This window comes from Rana temporaria, chromosome 2 (assembly GCF_905171775.1).
Source record: "Rana temporaria chromosome 2, aRanTem1.1, whole genome shotgun sequence".
In the NCBI taxonomy this organism is placed as follows: domain Eukaryota; kingdom Metazoa; phylum Chordata; class Amphibia; order Anura; family Ranidae; genus Rana; species Rana temporaria.
Window position 1 is genome coordinate 220,785,386 of NC_053490.1, and position 18,164 is coordinate 220,803,549.

At 44.3% G+C, this 18,164-nt stretch overlaps 2 protein-coding genes across 3 annotated transcripts in view; one reads left to right on the plus strand and one right to left on the minus strand.

Moving 5' to 3' along the window:
* Nucleotides 1-1,844: 1,844 nt before the first annotated feature.
* PDCL3 (phosducin like 3) lies at nt 1,845-11,914 on the minus strand. The gene is made up of 7 exons (XM_040336471.1): nt 11,783-11,914; nt 11,652-11,696; nt 10,005-10,125; nt 9,004-9,094; nt 5,461-5,604; nt 4,485-4,693; nt 1,845-2,128 (listed from the first exon to the last, which is right to left on the minus strand). The coding sequence occupies exons 2-7, from the start codon at nt 11,655-11,657 to the stop codon at nt 1,986-1,988; spliced, it is 714 nt and encodes a 237-aa protein (XP_040192405.1). The 5' UTR covers nt 11,658-11,696; nt 11,783-11,914; the 3' UTR covers nt 1,845-1,985.
* A 5,130-nt stretch (nt 11,915-17,044) lies between these two features.
* CCDC138 (coiled-coil domain containing 138) overlaps nt 17,045-18,164 on the plus strand; it is a 74,026-nt gene continuing 72,906 nt past the window's right edge. The window contains exon 1 of one of the 2 annotated variants that reach the window (XM_040336473.1): nt 17,045-17,140. The gene's annotated coding sequence lies outside the window, so the exon portion shown is untranslated. Of the gene's footprint in view, nt 17,174-18,164 lie in introns of both variants that reach the window. The other variant, XM_040336472.1, reaches the window with a different exon arrangement.

An 18,164-nucleotide genomic window follows, 5' to 3' on the forward strand; every position in this document is an offset into this window, starting at 1 on the left:
GTCACATGATATTTGCACAGTTTACGAAGTGCAAATTTTCAGGAACAAATACACTTTCATTTACGTAATCAATCTGTTCTGTGATAACGCTTGTGGCTGCAGGGCAAACAAAGCTTGATATACATAAACTTACAATATTGTGAAATGCTGCAGGAGTGAATATAACAAAGAAATATAAAACAATGTTCCAAATGAAAGTCTCTTGCAAATCAGAGTACATATACTTTCAGAAAAATAAAGATCTTCCAGCAGATCCTTGCTTTCATTACACTACAAGTGCAACCACCTTAATCAAATGCACACTCACTAGACTATAAGCTGTAGCATCCTTCCTCCCCAGGTGTATGCACTTTGACTATAAGCACTCATCTTAGGCAGGAGCAAAAAGGTAATTCCCACAAAGAGAGCAACTGATAACCCAGAATCGTATAAGCACTGAGACTGTCACTGGTTTTGGCCAAACATGCTCATGGGGACCACCTTGAGTGGTCTACCAGACTACCTTTTGTGTCTCGGAGTCCTGCAAAGCTTCTTTGTCTCTAGTACATGGGCTTTCCTATAGCATCACTTCCTGTCCTAAGCTCGTAAACAAGTTCAACATGTTCATTAGCATAAAAATCTTAGCTTCTAAAAACACACACAACCAAAAATACCTGGTCCCACTTAAGTTCTCTTTTCCTTCTCCCAGAATACTGCAGCATGACTCATGCACGGGCAGAGGGTACCCGCCTGTGAAGCTGCAAGCCGTCACAGCCAGGTGCCCAGAGTTTAGATACTTAGGACAGAAGACAGATGGAAAGAATTGCTCAGGTGAACATCGCTGAATCCTGGGACAGATGAGTGTCTGTTTATTAAAAGTCAGCAGCTACAGTTTTTGTACCTGCTGACTTTTAATAAACACATATCACTGGAGCTTCTCTTGAACCAATGACACCTCAAAGCTTCTAATTCACTCCTTAGGTTATCTCTTGCCTTGACTACTGCAACTCCCTCCTCATTGGCTTAACTTTACATAGGCTATCCCCCTTCAGTCCATCATGAATCCTGCTGTTGCAAGATACATCCACTTTTACCAACCGCTCAGTGTCTGCGAACTGCTCTGCCAATCCCTTCACTGGCTCACTGTGCATTTTGTGCATCCTAGAGGGGGGAACTTTGAAAATCAAATCTTATAACTGGAGACCAAGTGGATCTATCACCTATGGGCAATGGACCCCCCTGGCCTCACTGAGGTTATGCATTTTAAAGTGGTTGTAAACACACCCAGCCCACGGATTTTTTTTTTATATACCGTAATAAGGCTTGCCTATATGTACTACAAATATCTCCTTACCGTGTGCCGTTTAGGAGATAGTTACCTTGTAGACATCAATGGCGCATGCGCAGTGAAAAAATGCCCCCCAATGTGTGGGGTGACTGGCGGCTCCCCCGCACATGCACAGGAGTGACATCACACGGCTCCGGCCAGTCACAGAGCAGGAGTCCACGGCCCCGGAAGGAAGAGGGGTGAAGATGGATGCTTCCACCAGCAGGAACATTGTGGGCTTCGTTTGCAGGTAAATGCCACATAATGGGCTAGTATGTGTTGCATATTAACCCATTATGCTTTTACTTTGCAGGGGAATACAGAGGAAGTAAAACATTCTATGAAAAAAGTAATTGGTGCCCGCGAAAACCCATGTGTGTCTTCTTGTCTGTTATATGCAAATGAAGTAGGGTGTGGCACCTTGATTACTTCCCTGAATTGACAGATTTGATGGTAAATAAATGTATTTGCCTGTTAAACTGGAGGAAAAAGGGACCAAAGAATGAATTATATGCACACAATAAACTTCCACAAACCCTTTGGGTTTCCACATTAGATCCTTTTATTTTTAGAATCAAAGCCAACAAGTAACCATCTCCAGTATGTTTGATGTTATATATTACAACAAATGTACAAAAAGAAAAATAGAAAAAAATAAAATAAATTAGAACCCCCAAATTTAGTCCTCATCAGAGTCACTGTTTTTGCTTGTGACTGTGGCACTCCTAATAGAAGTCATGAGCTGATCCTGAATTTGTTGTCGGGGATTTTCCTCAAGGTCTGTCTTGATGGCTCCAGATTCTGAAAGTTTCCATTCTAATTCTATGGAATCAGAAGTCACACCATTAGTATCCCCATATTTAGAACTGTAAATATACTAATTTTACACTACAGAAACAAATATGCAGTATACATTTTCCCATGGTTTCTCTTATTAAGCCCTGGTTCACACTGGTGCGGCTTTAAAAATAACGCTACTTCAATTCGATATCAGTGCGATTTGTACTGACGATTTCATTAACAGAAATCTATGCAAGTCGCAATGAAATTGATAAAAAGTAGTGCAGGAACCTTTTTCGTAATTGCTGCGACATGAGTTGCAGCAATATGAATGGTTCCACAGTACTGCTGGCAATGGGGTGCGACATATGTGATTTGGAAATGACAAGTCGCACTGGTGTGAACGGGGGCTTAAAGTACAAAGTACAGTAAAATACCAGTTAATCCTGTAAACTAACTTCCTGTTTGAGTTGACACTGCACTGAAATACCAAGCAGCTATTCCTACTATCCAAGCCCCCCCCCCCCCTTGGACTATAGAACACTCCCTCTTATGTTATTAAAATAAGGAAAGAAGGTGTTCTTTAGTACAGAAGAGAGGCAAGGCTAACAACACTGCTTGGGACTACAGTACAATATAGGTACCATGTCATGTCACACAGGAATTTAGGAGCACACCAGATTTCTGGAAGATCAAGAGCTAGATTTACAACATTTTTAGAGGCATCAGTCATGGAGAAATGTATTCCAGAGAATACATTTATACATTTTTTTTGGACAGACATACACTTTAAAGCGAGGGTTCACCCTAAAAACGATTTTCTAACATCCAGCTCACTCTCTACATTGACAGTATGCCGTTAGTTTTTTTTTTTTGCTGTACATACCTTGTACAGCTATTTTCTTCACCGGCTTCCGGGTAGGGCCTCCCGCGGGAGTGGGCGTTTCTATCCAGCAGGTGATTGACGTGATGACAAAAACGACCTCCACCTGTCGCATAAGGAGCGTCACGAGTTGCCGAAAGAAGCCGAACGGCGAGTCGGCGCTATACGGCGCCTGCGCACCGACGTTCGGCTTCTTTCAGCAACTCGTGACGCTCCTTATGCGACGGGTGGAGGTCGTTTTTGTCATCACGTCAATCACCTGCTGGATAGAAACGCCCACTCCCGCGGGAGGCCCTACCCGGAAGCCGGGGAAGAAAATAGCTGTACAAGGTATGTACAGCAAAAAAAAAAAAAAACTAACGGCATACTGTCAATGTAGAGAGTGAGCTGGATGTAATGTTAGAAAATCGTTTTTAGGGTGAACACCCGCTTTAAGAATAAGTTCTCCCAATGTACCACATACAAATTATTTTATTCCTTATATTTTTCTACTCGGGTGTTAAAGCACAGATAGATTGCACACTCTTCATAGAATCAAAAACTTTAAGCCCCATAACACACAGGCAGAATACATTTGTCGGTTCAATAAATAGGGCACCATTCTGCCCGTGTGTATGTCAGTCTGTCCAGCTTCTCTCGGACGTGCATGCTGGAAAACCAGCAGCCAATCATCCCCTTGTCAGAACACAACAGCTCAGCGGGGGGAGATCTCTGGACTAACCTCGCATGGTTAGTACAGCGGTTCCGGAGCAGTTTTTTTTTTTCGTAGTGTGTACCTGGCTTTAGTCTGTTCCTTAAAGTGGTTGTAAACCCTTACATATACCCAGTGAAGTTACTGGCCTCAGGTTATACACAGAGATGAAACAAAGCCTCCTACATAAGTTGTACCTGTTTATCTGCAGACCTCTATTCTCCACAGCTGTTCAAAGTGATAAATTTAAAAAGCTTGTCTGATTTTTCAGAAAGCAGGTGGTAGGGGGCTGAAATTACACTCTGCAGATGTCAATGAGAGGAGAGCTGATTGGAGGGAAAGAACACACCCAGCCACCCATCCCCTTATACAGCACACAGGAACAAATCTGAGGCTTTCAATCACAGGTTGTGTGCTGGAGCTCCCTCTTGTCACCTTTTTTTCTATTGGTGTCAGAAGTGACTCATGCCGATAGCAGATGAAGGAGGCAGTAGACAGAAATCACACTTAGTGCTCTTGATTGAGACAAGTACACACTAAAGAGAGATATGCTTTATTCATATTTCTTAGAAGTTTGCAACCACTTTAAGCAAGCTTACAAATCTTGTATCCCTACTATGAGCATACAGATATATACTCAACAACCTCTGAAAGTCAAATTTTACCAGTGAAATCTGCTATAATGTTTTGGCTACATGTGAAAAGACCTTACAATTTATGCACATGTAGAATTGAGACCTGGGGGTACATAAAAAAAAAAGTCCACAGAAATGGTTGCAATATATATCACCATTGTCTTTAACGGCCATTGGCTTTTTACTTACCATCCTGTGTGAGCTTCATTCCACCAAACACTAAAGGTCCTATGAATTGAGCACGAATTTCACCACCTCGATAAACAAAGATGGTGGGTAGGTTCTTATCAGGATAGTTTGGTATGCATGTTGTTGAAATGGCTTTCACAAACTTCACATCTTTAAACTTTCTTGCAAGCACTGCTAGGTGCTGGTTTATTAAACTGCAAAGTGGGATTCTAAAAATAAAACAGAGAAAAAAATAAAATAAAAAATGTTTGACATGAGAATTATCTAACGGATGTAAAAGAGTAAAAGCAAGGAGTGGCCAAATGATAGAGTCACTCAAAAACGGAAGGTATGATGAGAATATAAAGCAAGGGTCTACAAACAAGTTTACCGTGTTTCAAACTTTAGGAGGCCGGACTGTGGTCAGTGGGATTAGAAATGGTTTCTGGCATCAGTGGGAGTAAACAGTGATCTATTTTTGGTATTAGTGAGATGAATAGTGACCCCCTAGGTTGGGGTCAGTGGGAGAAATAGCCCCCCACTGTTGATGTCGGTGGCAGGAAATATGCCCCATTCTTGGTGTCAGTGGGCAGAATAGTGTTTTATATCAAGGGCCGGATAAAAGCAAGCAAAGGCCCTCATCTGGCCCCTGGGCCGCAATTTGGAGAACACGGATATAAAAAGGATTACTGGTGTACACACACACACACAGAGCCAAAAAAAAAACAAAAAAAAAAAAAACACACATTTTTCAATTACCGTATTTATCGGCGTATAACACACACCCTAACTTTAAGAGGGAAGTTTCAGGAAAAAAAATTTCCACAGCCCCCTGCATATAACACGCAGGCACAGTTTACCCGATATTTTCAGGGTAAAAAAGTGAGTGTTATACGCCAATAAATACAGTACGTACAAAATGCTTCAAAGTGTTTCTACAGCTTTTACAAACACATTCAATAAAATCCCACAAGGATCACCACTGAATAATACATACCCTTGTTTGTAAAGGTGCAAGAGCACCCAAAGATCTTTTCCTGCGTTTGTTATTTCTTGTACATAGTCCTGCCCGGAAATCTCCATCACTTCCCCAAATTTATTCTTTATTTGTGTTGCTTGCCACTGAGCCAGTCTCTGTTGTCTATAAAAGACAAAAAACACATACAAACACTACTGGTGAAAGTAAAAATGCATGTTTTACAAATCTTAATATAGCTTCCCTAAATGTGTGAAATGTTTTCACTGGTTGAAAAAGAATATTCTGTATACAGAAGAATTCTATATACATCAATATTATCAATAACAGAGACAAAAAGTAAGAGAAAGCAGGAGGATCTCAAGTGTCACTGCATACATTGGTCTTATGATACAAATACAGCTGCAGTGTGTCACTTCCTGCTGTTCTGTCCTTTTATTTCAGCAATCCCCATTCACTCTTCACCCAGCCTAAGGCCCCATACACACAAGAGGATTTATCCGCGTATACGGTCCAGCGGACCGTATCCGCGGATAAATCCTCTCGAGGATTTGCGCGGATTTCCATCCGATGGAGTGTACTCACCATCGAATCGAAATCCTCTGGCGATGCAGTGTCGTCGCCGCGATGATGACGCGGCGACGTGCGCGACGCAGTCATATAAGGAATTCCACGCATGCGTCAATTCATTACGACGCATGTTGGGGATCCCCTCGGACGGATGGATCCGGTGAGTCTGTACAGACCAGCGGATCGATCCGTGGGATCCGATTCCAGCGGATAGATTTGTTGGCATGTCAACAAATTTTTATCTGCTGGAATTCGGAAATATCCGCGGATAAAGATCCGCTGGAGCATACACACCAGGGGATCCATCCGCTGAAAACGATCCGCTGAGATTTTTCAGCGGATGGATCCTCTCGTGTGTATGGGGCCATAGAAGGGTCAAATCTTGTTTGATGGCTTGATTCATCTATAGGCAGGCTGATTGGTTGTACCCAAGTCGATCAGTAGATCGACTTGGGTACAGTCTGTTGGGTTTTCAGCATGCAATTATTGCCATCGGTTAGAGCCACTAGCAGTAATCATTGTGCTCTCCTGGCAGGGACGGCTCCCCACACCTACCCGCTGGGAGAATATAATAGCTCCATGAGAGGGATTCAAGCAAATGATGTGTACCAGGTATCTCCAGCATGCCCGCCCGACAGGGGCCACCCGTGTGTGCATCTGCTTACGTCCAAGTACGTTTAGGTCTTTAAAAAATGAGAATGGTCTTCATTCTTTCCTATTTTTCTAGACATCACTACATGTAAACAGAAATAAACAAACATTCTGTCTGTTTGTTTTAGGCAAGAAACATTTTTTATTTATACTTTGAAGACCCGGACCTTTAGGCAGGTAAAGGACCCGGACAGTTTTTGCGATTCAGCACTGCGTCGCTTTAACTGACAATCGCACGGTCGTGCGAAGTGGCTTCCAAACAAAATTGGCGTCCTTTTTTTCCCACAAATAGAGCTTTCTTTTGGTGGTATTTGATCACCTCTGCGGTTTTTATTTTTTACGCTATAAACAAAAATAGAGCGACAATTTTGAAAAAAAATGCAATATTTTTTACTTTTTGCTATAATAAATATCCCCCCAAAATATATAAAAAAAATGTCCTCAGTTTAGGCCGATACGTAAGCGTTTATCGATTGGTTTGTGCAAAATTCATAGCTATTACAAAATAGGGGATAGTTTTATTGAATTTTTTATAATTTTTTTACTACTATATTTATTATAGCGAAAAAGTAAAAAAAAAATATATATTTTCAAAATTGTCACTCTTTTTTTGGTTGTAGCGCAAAAAATAAAAGACTTCAGAGTTGATCAAATACCACCAAAATAAATCTCTATTTGTGGGAAAAAAAGGGCGTCAATTTTGTTTGGGTACAACGTCGCACGACCGCGCAACTGTCAGTTAAAGCGAAGTTCCAGCCTTTTTTGATGTTTATTAAAAGTCAGCAGCTACAAAAAGCATAGCTGCTGGCTTTTAATAAACAGACACTTACCTGCTCCACTGTCCAGCGACACGCCGCATGGAGCTCCTCTCCTCTCCCCTCCCCCCCCTCCACCGGCACCTCTATCCTAACTGTGGGCACCTGGCTTTTACAGCTTTCAGCTTCAAGGCCGGGCACTCACTGTGCATGCACGAGCGGCGCGGCACTGCGCTACCTGATTCGACAGGCGATCGCCTGGGACCTGTCATGTGTCCCAGGCGATCGCTTACAGGGAGGGGCCGCCAAAAGGTGATATGACGTGTCGCCTTAGCAGTCCCTGGGCGGAAGGAGGAAGTGGGACAAGAAGTCCCACTCCCCCTCCAAAAAAATGACATGCCAAATGTGGCATGTAAGGGGGTGAGGAGTGGATTTGGGTGGAACTCCGCTTTAAACTAACGTAGTGCCGTATCACAAAAAATGGCCTGGTCATTAAGGTGGTAAATCCTTCCAGTCCTTAAGTGGTTAAAATGCAAATCAATTTATAACTTTTTTTGAAATGTGTTTTTCTGGATATTTTTGTTGTTATTCTGTCTCTTACTGTTAAAATAAAACTACCATTAAAATTATTGACTGATTATTTCTTTGTCAGTGGGCAAATGTACAAAATCAGCAGGGGATTAAATTACTTTTTTTCCCCCTCACTGTATATGTTTTTTCCTAAAGAAAAATGTGACTGAACTGATGAGACCCATGTGAAAGGACGTGAATTTGTCCAGAGGAAATCCCAAATTCACCAAAAACCACCTACTTAATTTATTGGCGTATAACACTCACTTTTTCACCCTGAAAATAGAGGGTAAGCTGTGCCTGTGTGTTATACGCAGGGGGCTGTGGAAAGTTTGTTTCCTGAAACTTCCCTCTTAAAGTAAGGGTGCGTGTTATACGTCGATAAATACGGTACTTGATTTAAAACATAAATATGAAATATTATGGTTGATTCACAAAAACTGGAGAAAAAGAAAAGCATATTTCAGTCACCGTCAAAAACAAGTTATCAAGTTTCATTTTAAAGCGGTTGTAAACTGCAGATGTTGCAAAAAAATAAAAAACATCTGCAAGGCAATGGCATAATGTGCTAGTATGCATTGATTACTAGCACATTATGAAATACTCACCTTGGAATGAAGCCCTCCACTGTTGTAATGTCACAGATGAGAGGGCTGACATGTTCTCCCTGTCTTTCGTCCGGGTTTGCGCGCTCCGGCTGGTTGATTGGCCGGAGGCGCGATGACGTCACTCTCGCGCTTGTGTGCGCGAGCCCTCGGTTCCAGCACGAAGCTCCGGCTTCCGGCAAGGTATGCTGAGTGCATGCGTCGGTGATGTTACTGGTTGCATATATCCAAGACAGTGCACGTTTAGGAGATATATATTTTACCTACAGGTAAGCTTTATTATACGCTTACCTGTAGGTAAAAATGACCAAGTGGGGTTTACAATTGTTTTAAGGAAAAAATAAAAAATAAATCCAGATTGGGCAACAATGCTACAATTTTTAAACCTGTGGTATTAACCAGCAACTACTCACCTATACATTTCTATGGCTCTCTCATCTTCCTCACTAAACTCATCCTCATTCTCTTCTAGCTCTTCCAGTGTCATATCCTCATATGTTTTCACTGAAATACAAAAATACATACAGGCATAAAACTAGCGAAAAATGTTGCGGTTGGAAAACCCTTAAAGCAATTTAAACAAGCACCTTGTAAAACATCATATTAGTTTAAAAGGCAAAACATTTGTGTATAGCTATTTTTTTCATAAGTGATCACATTCTCTCTGTTCTCAGCTGCAGAAGAGCTGGGGGAGGAGAAGCAGAAGCACACTGAGCTTCCCAGTAAGAGGCTATGCAGAGGGAGCGTTAGGACAAGTCCGATTATTGGAGGAAAGCAAGCTAGAGAACTGACCAAGCTGTGCTTTACTGCTTTGTGTGGTCAGTATTTATTAGGAAAGCAGAGGGACTGCCAGGATTACCAGGGATTTCACACAAAGGAAGAAATACAAATACTACATAGTACAGCAGGCACATATCAGGGATACGAAATGCTGGGGTAACAAACACTTTAAAGAGGAAGTAAACCCACCAAAAAAAAAAAAAAAAAACATAATGAGCATACTAGCTCATTATGAATTACTTACCTGAGATCGAAGCCCCCGCAGCGGCCCTTGTTCCTCTCCTCCACCATCTCACTTCCTTGTATTGCAGCTCCCGCGCTGTGACTGGCCGGAGCCCCGATGATGTCATTCCCGCGCGGGAGCCATCAAGGACGGCACGGTCCTATTCAGGAACGGCACGCTCAGTGCGCCGTTGTCTATGGCGCGCAAGCGCTGTAGACATCAGTGCCGTCTTTCTTGCAAATATCTCTTTAACCGTGTAGGTTTAGGAGATATTTGTTGCACCTACAGGTAACCCTTAATCTAGGCTTACCTGTAGGTCTAAATGGTCTGTAAGGGTTTATAACCACTTTAAGTGAGCACCCCTTTTCTCAGAACACTATCCTTTTATTAGTAAAGTGTAATTATTCTCACCAATGGACTGCTGGGTCAAAATCCCTTCTTCCTCCACTTCTTCCTCCTTCGGTACCTCTTTAGGAGGCAGGATGCCTTTTTTACGCAGAATATCATTCCACTCTGTGTCTGCATTTGGATCCTGAAATCAGACAAACTCAGATAAATAAAACGTGTCAAGGCTTGTTTACATTAGCATTGCCCTCCTGAAGAGTGCTTTGCAGAGAATCACTTTACAGAGTATGTTTGGCCGGCAGCCTCCTCACCTGTTTTAACCTCTAAAAGCCCCCATCACCGCACGGCAACCACATGCACAGCAAGAAGATGCGGTGCAGCCTCATTCATAGGTCATGTTCCAATGCCCGCTTTTTACCTGACCCCCAACCGCAAAGTGTAAAACCAACCCTTAGGGTTTCCAACATGAATACTGTAAATAAAGCTGAGGTACACACTATAAGAATATTGAGCACCCCTCCCCCGTGTTCCTCACTTTCCTTTACCGCCTGGAGCAACTATGTAGAAAGATGGCCAGATTCTCGTAGTTTGGCGTATCCTTGTGCGGGCGTAACGTAACCTATTTACGTTACGCCTCCGCAACTTAGACGGGCAAGTACTGTATTCTCAAAGCACTTGCTCCGTAAGTTGCGGCGGCGTAGCGTAAATCGGCCGGCGTAAGCCCGCCTAATTCAAATTTGGAACAGGGGGGGCGTGTTTTATGTAAATGTTCTGTGACCCGACGTGATTGACGTTTTTCACGAACAGCGCATGCGCCGTCCGTGGAAATCTCCCAGTGTGCATTGCTCCTAATACGCTGCAAGGACGTATATTGGTTTTGACGTGAACGTAAATTACGTCCAGCCCCATTCACGGACGAGTTACGCAAACAACGTAAAATTTTCAAATTTCGACGCAGGAACGACGGCCATACTTAACATTGGTACGCCGCACTTACGCCACCATATAGCAGGGGTAACTTTACGCTGGGAAAAGCCTAACGTAAACGGCGTAACTGTACTGCGTCGGCCAGGCGTACATTCGTGAATTCGCGTATCTCACTGATTTACATATTTTGACGCGTAAATGAGCGTACACGCCCCTAGCGGCCATCGTAAATATGCAGTTACGATCCGACGGCGTAAGAGACTTACGCCTGTCGGATCTAAGGGAAATCTATGCGTAACTGATTCTAAGAATCAGGCGCATAGATACGACCGGAAATTGAACGATCGTAGCTTGTATGGAATTTTTCTGATAGCGCGCTTTAACGTAGACGATATGCGCTTTTTAAATCAGTAGTGTGAAAAGCTTGTTAAAAGGGGAAAAAAAAAAGTCACCAAGCAGATTTACAGCAGGGGTAGGCAACCTGGGGCCTTCCAGCTGTTGTGGAACTACATTTCCCATGAGGCATTGCAAGGCTGGCAGTTACAATTACTCTCAGAGGCATGATGGGACTTGTAGTTCTGCAATAGCTGGAGGGCCTCGGGTTGCCTACTCCTCTCCATACACAGACCTTTGTAGAAGGTCCATAATACTCGAATTATTCCCTGGACATTATAGGACAAGCCCCATACACGAGTTCCATTGGAAAGGCACAGAGAAGCGGAAGAATACTGTGTACCCAATGGGGTGGGTAGAACATCCAATGGTGGAGATTTTCCAGGTACTCACCTGCATCTTGTCTAATTCCGGACACAATCACGGCGCTACTCCTCCCTGTGAAAATACGATATTCCTATAGGTCAATGAAATTTATTTTCAGCATTAGATTGGTTAATCTACGTTCTATACAATCACAGTACCTTCTATTCACCAGCAGCTCCAACACACAGCGTGAGTAATGGGGGGGAAGTAATTTCTTGTTACACCAGACACTACTTCCTCCCCAACACCATTTCCTTATTAGGAAACACACAGCAGAGGGCAGGATACAGAATGTGTGACGGGAGCAGCTGGGCCGTGGCCATATGTTGTCTGTTACATCAACACTGGCATCCCCGACATCCCTCTATACATGCAGGCTCTTTACTTCCCTCTGGTGGTCAGATGAGTTATGGCCATGAAAGAAGGCATCCTGAATTACCTTTAGATGTGGCCGATTCTCGACCCTTTACGCTTTATACAAGGGCCCATTCACGATTTGACGTAAATGTGGTTAAAGCGGTGGTTCACCCATAAAAACGACTTCCCCCTATTACACTGCCCCCCCGCATTACAATACGAATATGCCATTAATTTTTTTTTGGCTGCTGTACATACCTGGGTACAGCTATTCACCCGTGTCCTCCGGGTTGCGAGTCCCGCGGGAGTGGGCGTTCCTACCATGGCGGTGATTGACGTTTTGACTAAAAAACGAGCTCCCCCCGTCGCGTTGGCGGAAGGAGCCGAACGGCGAGTCGGCGCTATACTGCGCCTGCGCATCGCAGTTCGGCTCCTTTCGCCAGTCGTGACGCGGCTTACGCGACGGGGGGGAGCTCATTTTTTAGTCAAAACGTCAATCACCGCCATGGTAGGAACGCCCACTCCCGCGGGACTCGCAACCCGGAGGACACGGGTGAATAGCTGTACCCAGGTATGTACAGCAGCCAAAAAAAATTAATGGCATATTCGTATTGTAATGCGGGGGGGCAGTGTAATAGGGGGAAGTCGTTTTTATGGGTGAACCACCGCTTTAATTAATGATCGATAATATGTCGACAAGTAATTCGATACAATGATGGCATTAACACATTTGACAGATCTTTTTTTCTAATGATTTTCTATTCATGTATGGTATGGCCAGCTTAATGTGGTTGTATAGTCAATTTTTTTTACTTTTACCTACAGACAGGGCCACCATCAGGAATTATGGGGCCCCTTACACAGCTTCAGGCATGGACCCCTGAAGCAGAGAACCGGGGGGATGCTGCTGCCTCAAATTAATTGAGAAGCGGGGGGGGGGCGTGAATTGAGAGGCCTCTGGGCCCCTTACAAAAAAAGAAATAAAAATATATTTTATATATATATATATATATATATATATATATATATATATATAAGGGGGTTGTCATCTGGGGCCCTCCGGACCCCTGGGAAGCTCTGGGTCCTTTAATAAAAAGAAAAAAGAAAATGTTTTTTTTTTTTTTTTTTTTTTAAAGGGGGGTTGCCATCCAGGGGCCCTGGGGACCTCCGGGCCCCTTACAGGTGTACTGCCTGTACCCCTCTGATGGCGGCCCTGCCTACAGGTAAGCCTATAATAAGGCTTACCTGTAGGTAAAAAGAATATCTCTTAAACCTGTACAGTTTAGGAGATATTCCCCTCGCAATGCGCCGCTGACTTCCCGAGAGGATCCGTACATGTCTCATCTGCTGCTCCGTTGATCCCTGCTGAGCCGGCAGATGACAGGGCGATCTCTGCTCTCCCCTATGGGGGGATCGAATGAACACGGACCGTCTGTCCCTGTTCACCCAATCCGCTCTGCAGACGGACGGAAAAATCGGATTTTCCTCCGTCTGCAGAATCTGAGCATAGCAGGGACCGATGAGATCGGGGGTCAGCGGATGTTCATCCGCTGACTCCCGCTATCCCATAGGGATACATGTATGTCCGTATTTCATCCAAAAGAGGATGGATGAAATACGGACATACGGTCCGCTGGTGTGAAAGGGCCCTTATATCAGTTTACATCAGTTCAGTTTATATCAGGTTACAACAGTTTATGGCCTAATTCACACGAGGCAGACTCCTTCGCTACAGAGTCCGCCAGCTCAGCGGGAGATCTCTCCGCAGAGCCGGCGAATGACAGGTCCCTCTCTGCTCACTGAGCGGTGAGGGGCTTGTGCAGCGCCGCTGTCTCCTATGGAGAGATATGATGACAACGGACAGCATGTCCGTTTTCATCACATCTCACCCGATCTGATCCACCACGGACGGATGGTGACGTATCGCCATACGTCTGATTTTGTCGTATCGGATGCCAGCGGACATGTCTTGCATGGAGCGGTCGTTTAGGTCCACGGACAAAACTGACAGGCGGACCTGAACGGTCCGACTGCGTGAAAGGGGCCTATATCAGTTCAAAATCTAAATCTAGACAGATGGAAACCCTATTTCCCATTCGTCTGGTGGATCGGATTAGATCGGCTTAAAACAGGCAATCCATTTTCATCCGATCCCCCATAGAGGAGAGTGGAGAACTGACAGGTCGGTCACTGCACAGTGAGCAGAGATGGACTTGTCATCCGCTGGCTCAGCGGGGATCAACGGATCGATTCCCATCGAGCAAGCAGAGTCCGTGAAAATGGGCCAGCAGGTGTGAAAGATCCCAAAAAAAGGACATAAACAAAACAGATGTAAACCCGTTTACATTTGTTTCATTCCGTTCCAACGGATCTGGACATGATTGTTCTGTTTATTATAGTAATTAATTGCTGTCCATTTTTCATATGTCAATAGATGGATGAGAAACAGTTAGGGACATACCTTGCACATGTAGCGCCTGTGTACTTTCTGTACCGGTGCTATTTTAAATTTAAAGGGGGATGAGAGAGTTAGTTAGCTCTCATCCAGTTGATTTGTTTAAATTGAGTCTCTGCTTCAGCTGGGCTGTACTGTGGGCTCATTTTGTTGTTCCCAGGGTGCTATATCACCCCGGGGTGACAGGTGGCGCCAGTGAAGTCCAGGCTGGGGTGCCTTTTGCCAGCAGCCAATGGGGAGGGGTTTTCTCTCGCGGGGCATGCTGGGAGACAGTACTTCTGGAGCAGATGCCATTGGGCGGGGTTCTTGTTCCTGGTGTGGCGCCCACCTTCAGGGTGACCACACATCACGGCTCCCCGGCGAGATGGCCTTCCAGGCCGGGGTGCGCGTGCCACGCGGTGTTCCTGGTTCTGGGACCATGTTGGCCCGGAGCAACTGAAGCTGTGGTGGGGCCCAGTGATCGACTGGGTGCCCAAATTCAGAGGAAAGATCCCAAGCGGGATAGCTGTTCGGTGGGGAGTCAGCCTGAGGAGAGCCAAGAGAGACAGGCAATCCAATAGAGCCTCGACAATTCATCGGGGATCAAGGTAACCGGACACTGAAAGGTTGGATGTCAGCCACCTGCCAGTCGGTGACCCAATTGAGAACTACCTGAGGGAGATTCATGCACATATACTACTGAGGAGGATTTTCTTCTATGATCCACGTTCTAGGGAGGGTCTGTGGCAGAGACTTGTTTTCCCTCAAGGTTCCGAGTGATACCCTGGCTGCCAGGTCGGTGTGAGAGGCCTGTCCAGGTACACTATACCCACTCCGGCTGGAGTGGCGACGAAAGTAAGGTGTCGTTGGAAGCAGGACTGCTTCCATACTGTTAGGCCTGAATCTGCTATTTCTCCGCCTCTTACATCTCCGCTGTCTACCTCAAGTTTTACTGTTTACCGTGTTGGGTAAAATAAAAGCACAAGAAAATACACCTGTTGTTTGGACATTCCATCATTGCTGCTCTCATCATCTACCCCTAGATGCTCACAGAGGTAACACGCCATCCCAATCTAAAACCAGTGGCTCCTTCGGGGGGTGAGCGCTACACACATACGCACTGCAGTGATTGAAAGATCCAACAGGGGTTTCTGTTATTCTTTCATGTGCACGCAAGCGCATGGGCAGTAGAGCCAACCCATCTAAATCTGCTGCTGGAGAGTCACTGGAAGTGGCGTAATTGGAGATTTTGACAAGTTGGCTATTTCGACAGAACATCGGCATTGCTAACTGGCACATTGCTTGTTTCCTTGACCAAAGTGTCAAACCAACAAATGGCTGGTGTCATACTGATCACATGTGCAGCACCATGGCAGTTGCAGATCAAACGGAAGCATCTTCCTTGGCTGTAACAGATAGGAGGGTTTAATTCCACTGTAAGGCTGTCAGCAGATCGGCCCCTACAAATTCTTCAGTCCCTAAAAATGGAGAGCAACAGAGCATGTGCAGAGCCATGCTGGAGGTGTTTCGTCAGATTAGGCGACCCGTTAGAATTTGTAACGGAAGTGACATTCCGTCTCCGCCATCTTGCTACACTAGTCCACAATAAGGATACAGTGAAAAGACGGCAAGCGGACATCCGGAGTCTTGCATCTCACACTTATTTTTAACAGTAAACTGAGTTTATATAGTGAAATATTAGTATTTTCGAATCCCTCGTGCTGTTTTCATGTTGATTTCTCAAAGCAGCAAACGTGTGAGATGACAAGGCTTGCCGCTGCTTTTAAAATTCAACATCTAAACAGTCAGACAGATTTTTAAATACTGTATTTCACTATATAAGCTGAGATTACTGTAAAAAATAAGCGTGAAATGCAAAACTCTGGTGGGTGTAACAAGATGTCCGCTTGCCGCCTTCTCACTGTATCCTTACTGTGGACTAAGGATGAGCTCCGGTGTGTTCGCAACCCGCACGATCAGAGCCTACCAGGAAGTTGTCATTGCACAGCGCTAATCACAGGCAGTGAGACATTTCCTGATCTCTGCGGCCACGTAGCGGGAAAATGTCTCACTTCCGCCATTTAGCGCTGTGCATTGCCAACTCCATGGCGGGCTCTGATCGTGTAGGTTGCAAACACGCCCACACGATCAGAGCCCACCATTAAGTCGGCAATGCACAGCGCTAAACGCAGGCAGTGAGACGTTTTACCGAGTGCGGGGTGTAGCAAGATGGCGACGACGGAACATCACATATTGTGATGGGTTGCCCAATCTGACGAAACACCTGCAATTTACAGCATACACTAATTTTAGTAGCACAGTTATTAATGTGGAATGTATGTTCCTTGTTATACTTTTTTTTTATAGTGGTTATAGGTAAAGTTCGGCTTTAACGTGAGAACTAAGCGATGGCACGACCTCTGATCGGTCAGTTCTCAGCAGAGAGCAGTGACTGTCAGTCAGGTGCTTGCTTTGCACCTCCAACGCTCACTGCTGGAGCTCAACACTAGCGAAAAGGCAGATACAACTAACTTCCCACTACTATAACTCCGCCCTTCCTCTTGTAGGTGGAATGGTCACGTGACATATCACCCACGTGATCTCCACACCTAGCCAGCTACGTCGGCCTCCTGTCAGCTGGGTTCGGTGACGTCACTCGTGTGAGCTTTTCTCTTCGGTCGCACTTTGCTGATGTCAGCAGTCAGTAACGGCTTCTATTTCCATGGTAAAAACCAATGTGTGTTTTGTGGGAAGACGGGTGAGTGATGCTGTGTGATCAGAGAGATGTAGCAGCCGGGCTGCCTATTATTTACTATGGTGTTCAGTCAGTATGGTTCCCTCATAGAGCAGACTGTCCTGACAGGGGAGGGGTGATTATTGTTTACATTCCTTTACATGGGCAGGGTATGTGACTTGACATCTATATCACTATGTTGGCTCATCTACAAGAAGCAGTCATTATTTTCATTCATTTTTCCCAACAAAAACACCCTGTCATCCATTTCTATGGGGAAAATAGCATAAAATAAATAATATGTACAATTACGTATTGAAATTGTATGTTAAATTACCTTTCCTTTTCAATCATTTTCTGTAAAATACAATATGGCTACCTGGAGGTGTTGTGTACACAGATGGTATATAAAACTCCTGCAATTAAAGTGAAAAAAATAAATAAAATGTGTCAATGGGAAGGAATTTTACCCCCTTAATGACTAGGTCAATTTTTGCGATAGGACGCTGCATTATTTTAACTGACAATCGTGTCGTTGCACCAAATAAAATTGACATCCTTTTTTCCCCCCCATAAATAGAGCTTTCTTTTGGTGTTATTTGATCACCTGTGCAGTTTTAATATTTTGCACTATAGAAAAAAATAAAAAAAAGCTATTTTTTACTTTAATCTATGAAACATACCCAATAAAAAAATGTTCTTCACCAATTTAGGCCAATATGTGTTCTGCTACATATTATTGTAAAAAAAATCCCAATAAGCGTATATTAATTGGTTTGCTCAAAAGTTATGGCGTCTACAAGCCATCGGATATTTTTATGGAGTTTCAATTTTTTTAATAGTAATGGCAGCGATCAGTGTTTTTTAGCGTGATTGCGGCAGACAAATCAGACACTTGACACTTTTTTAGGGAACCAGTGACACGAATACAGTGATCGGTGCTAAAATTATGCACTGTTACTATACTAATGACACTGGAAGGGAAGGGGTTAACGTGCGATCAAAGGGTTAACTG

Coding starts and splice junctions, on each gene's coding strand:
- PDCL3 (XM_040336471.1), bottom strand. Junction 5,605..9,003: donor AGAGCCATAGAAATGTATAG/GTGAGTAGTTGC, acceptor TGTCTTTTATAG/ACAACAGAGACTGGCTCAGT. Junction 2,129..4,484: donor AATGAAGCTCACACAGGATG/GTAAGTAAAAAG, acceptor CTGATTCCATAG/AATTAGAATGGAAACTTTCA.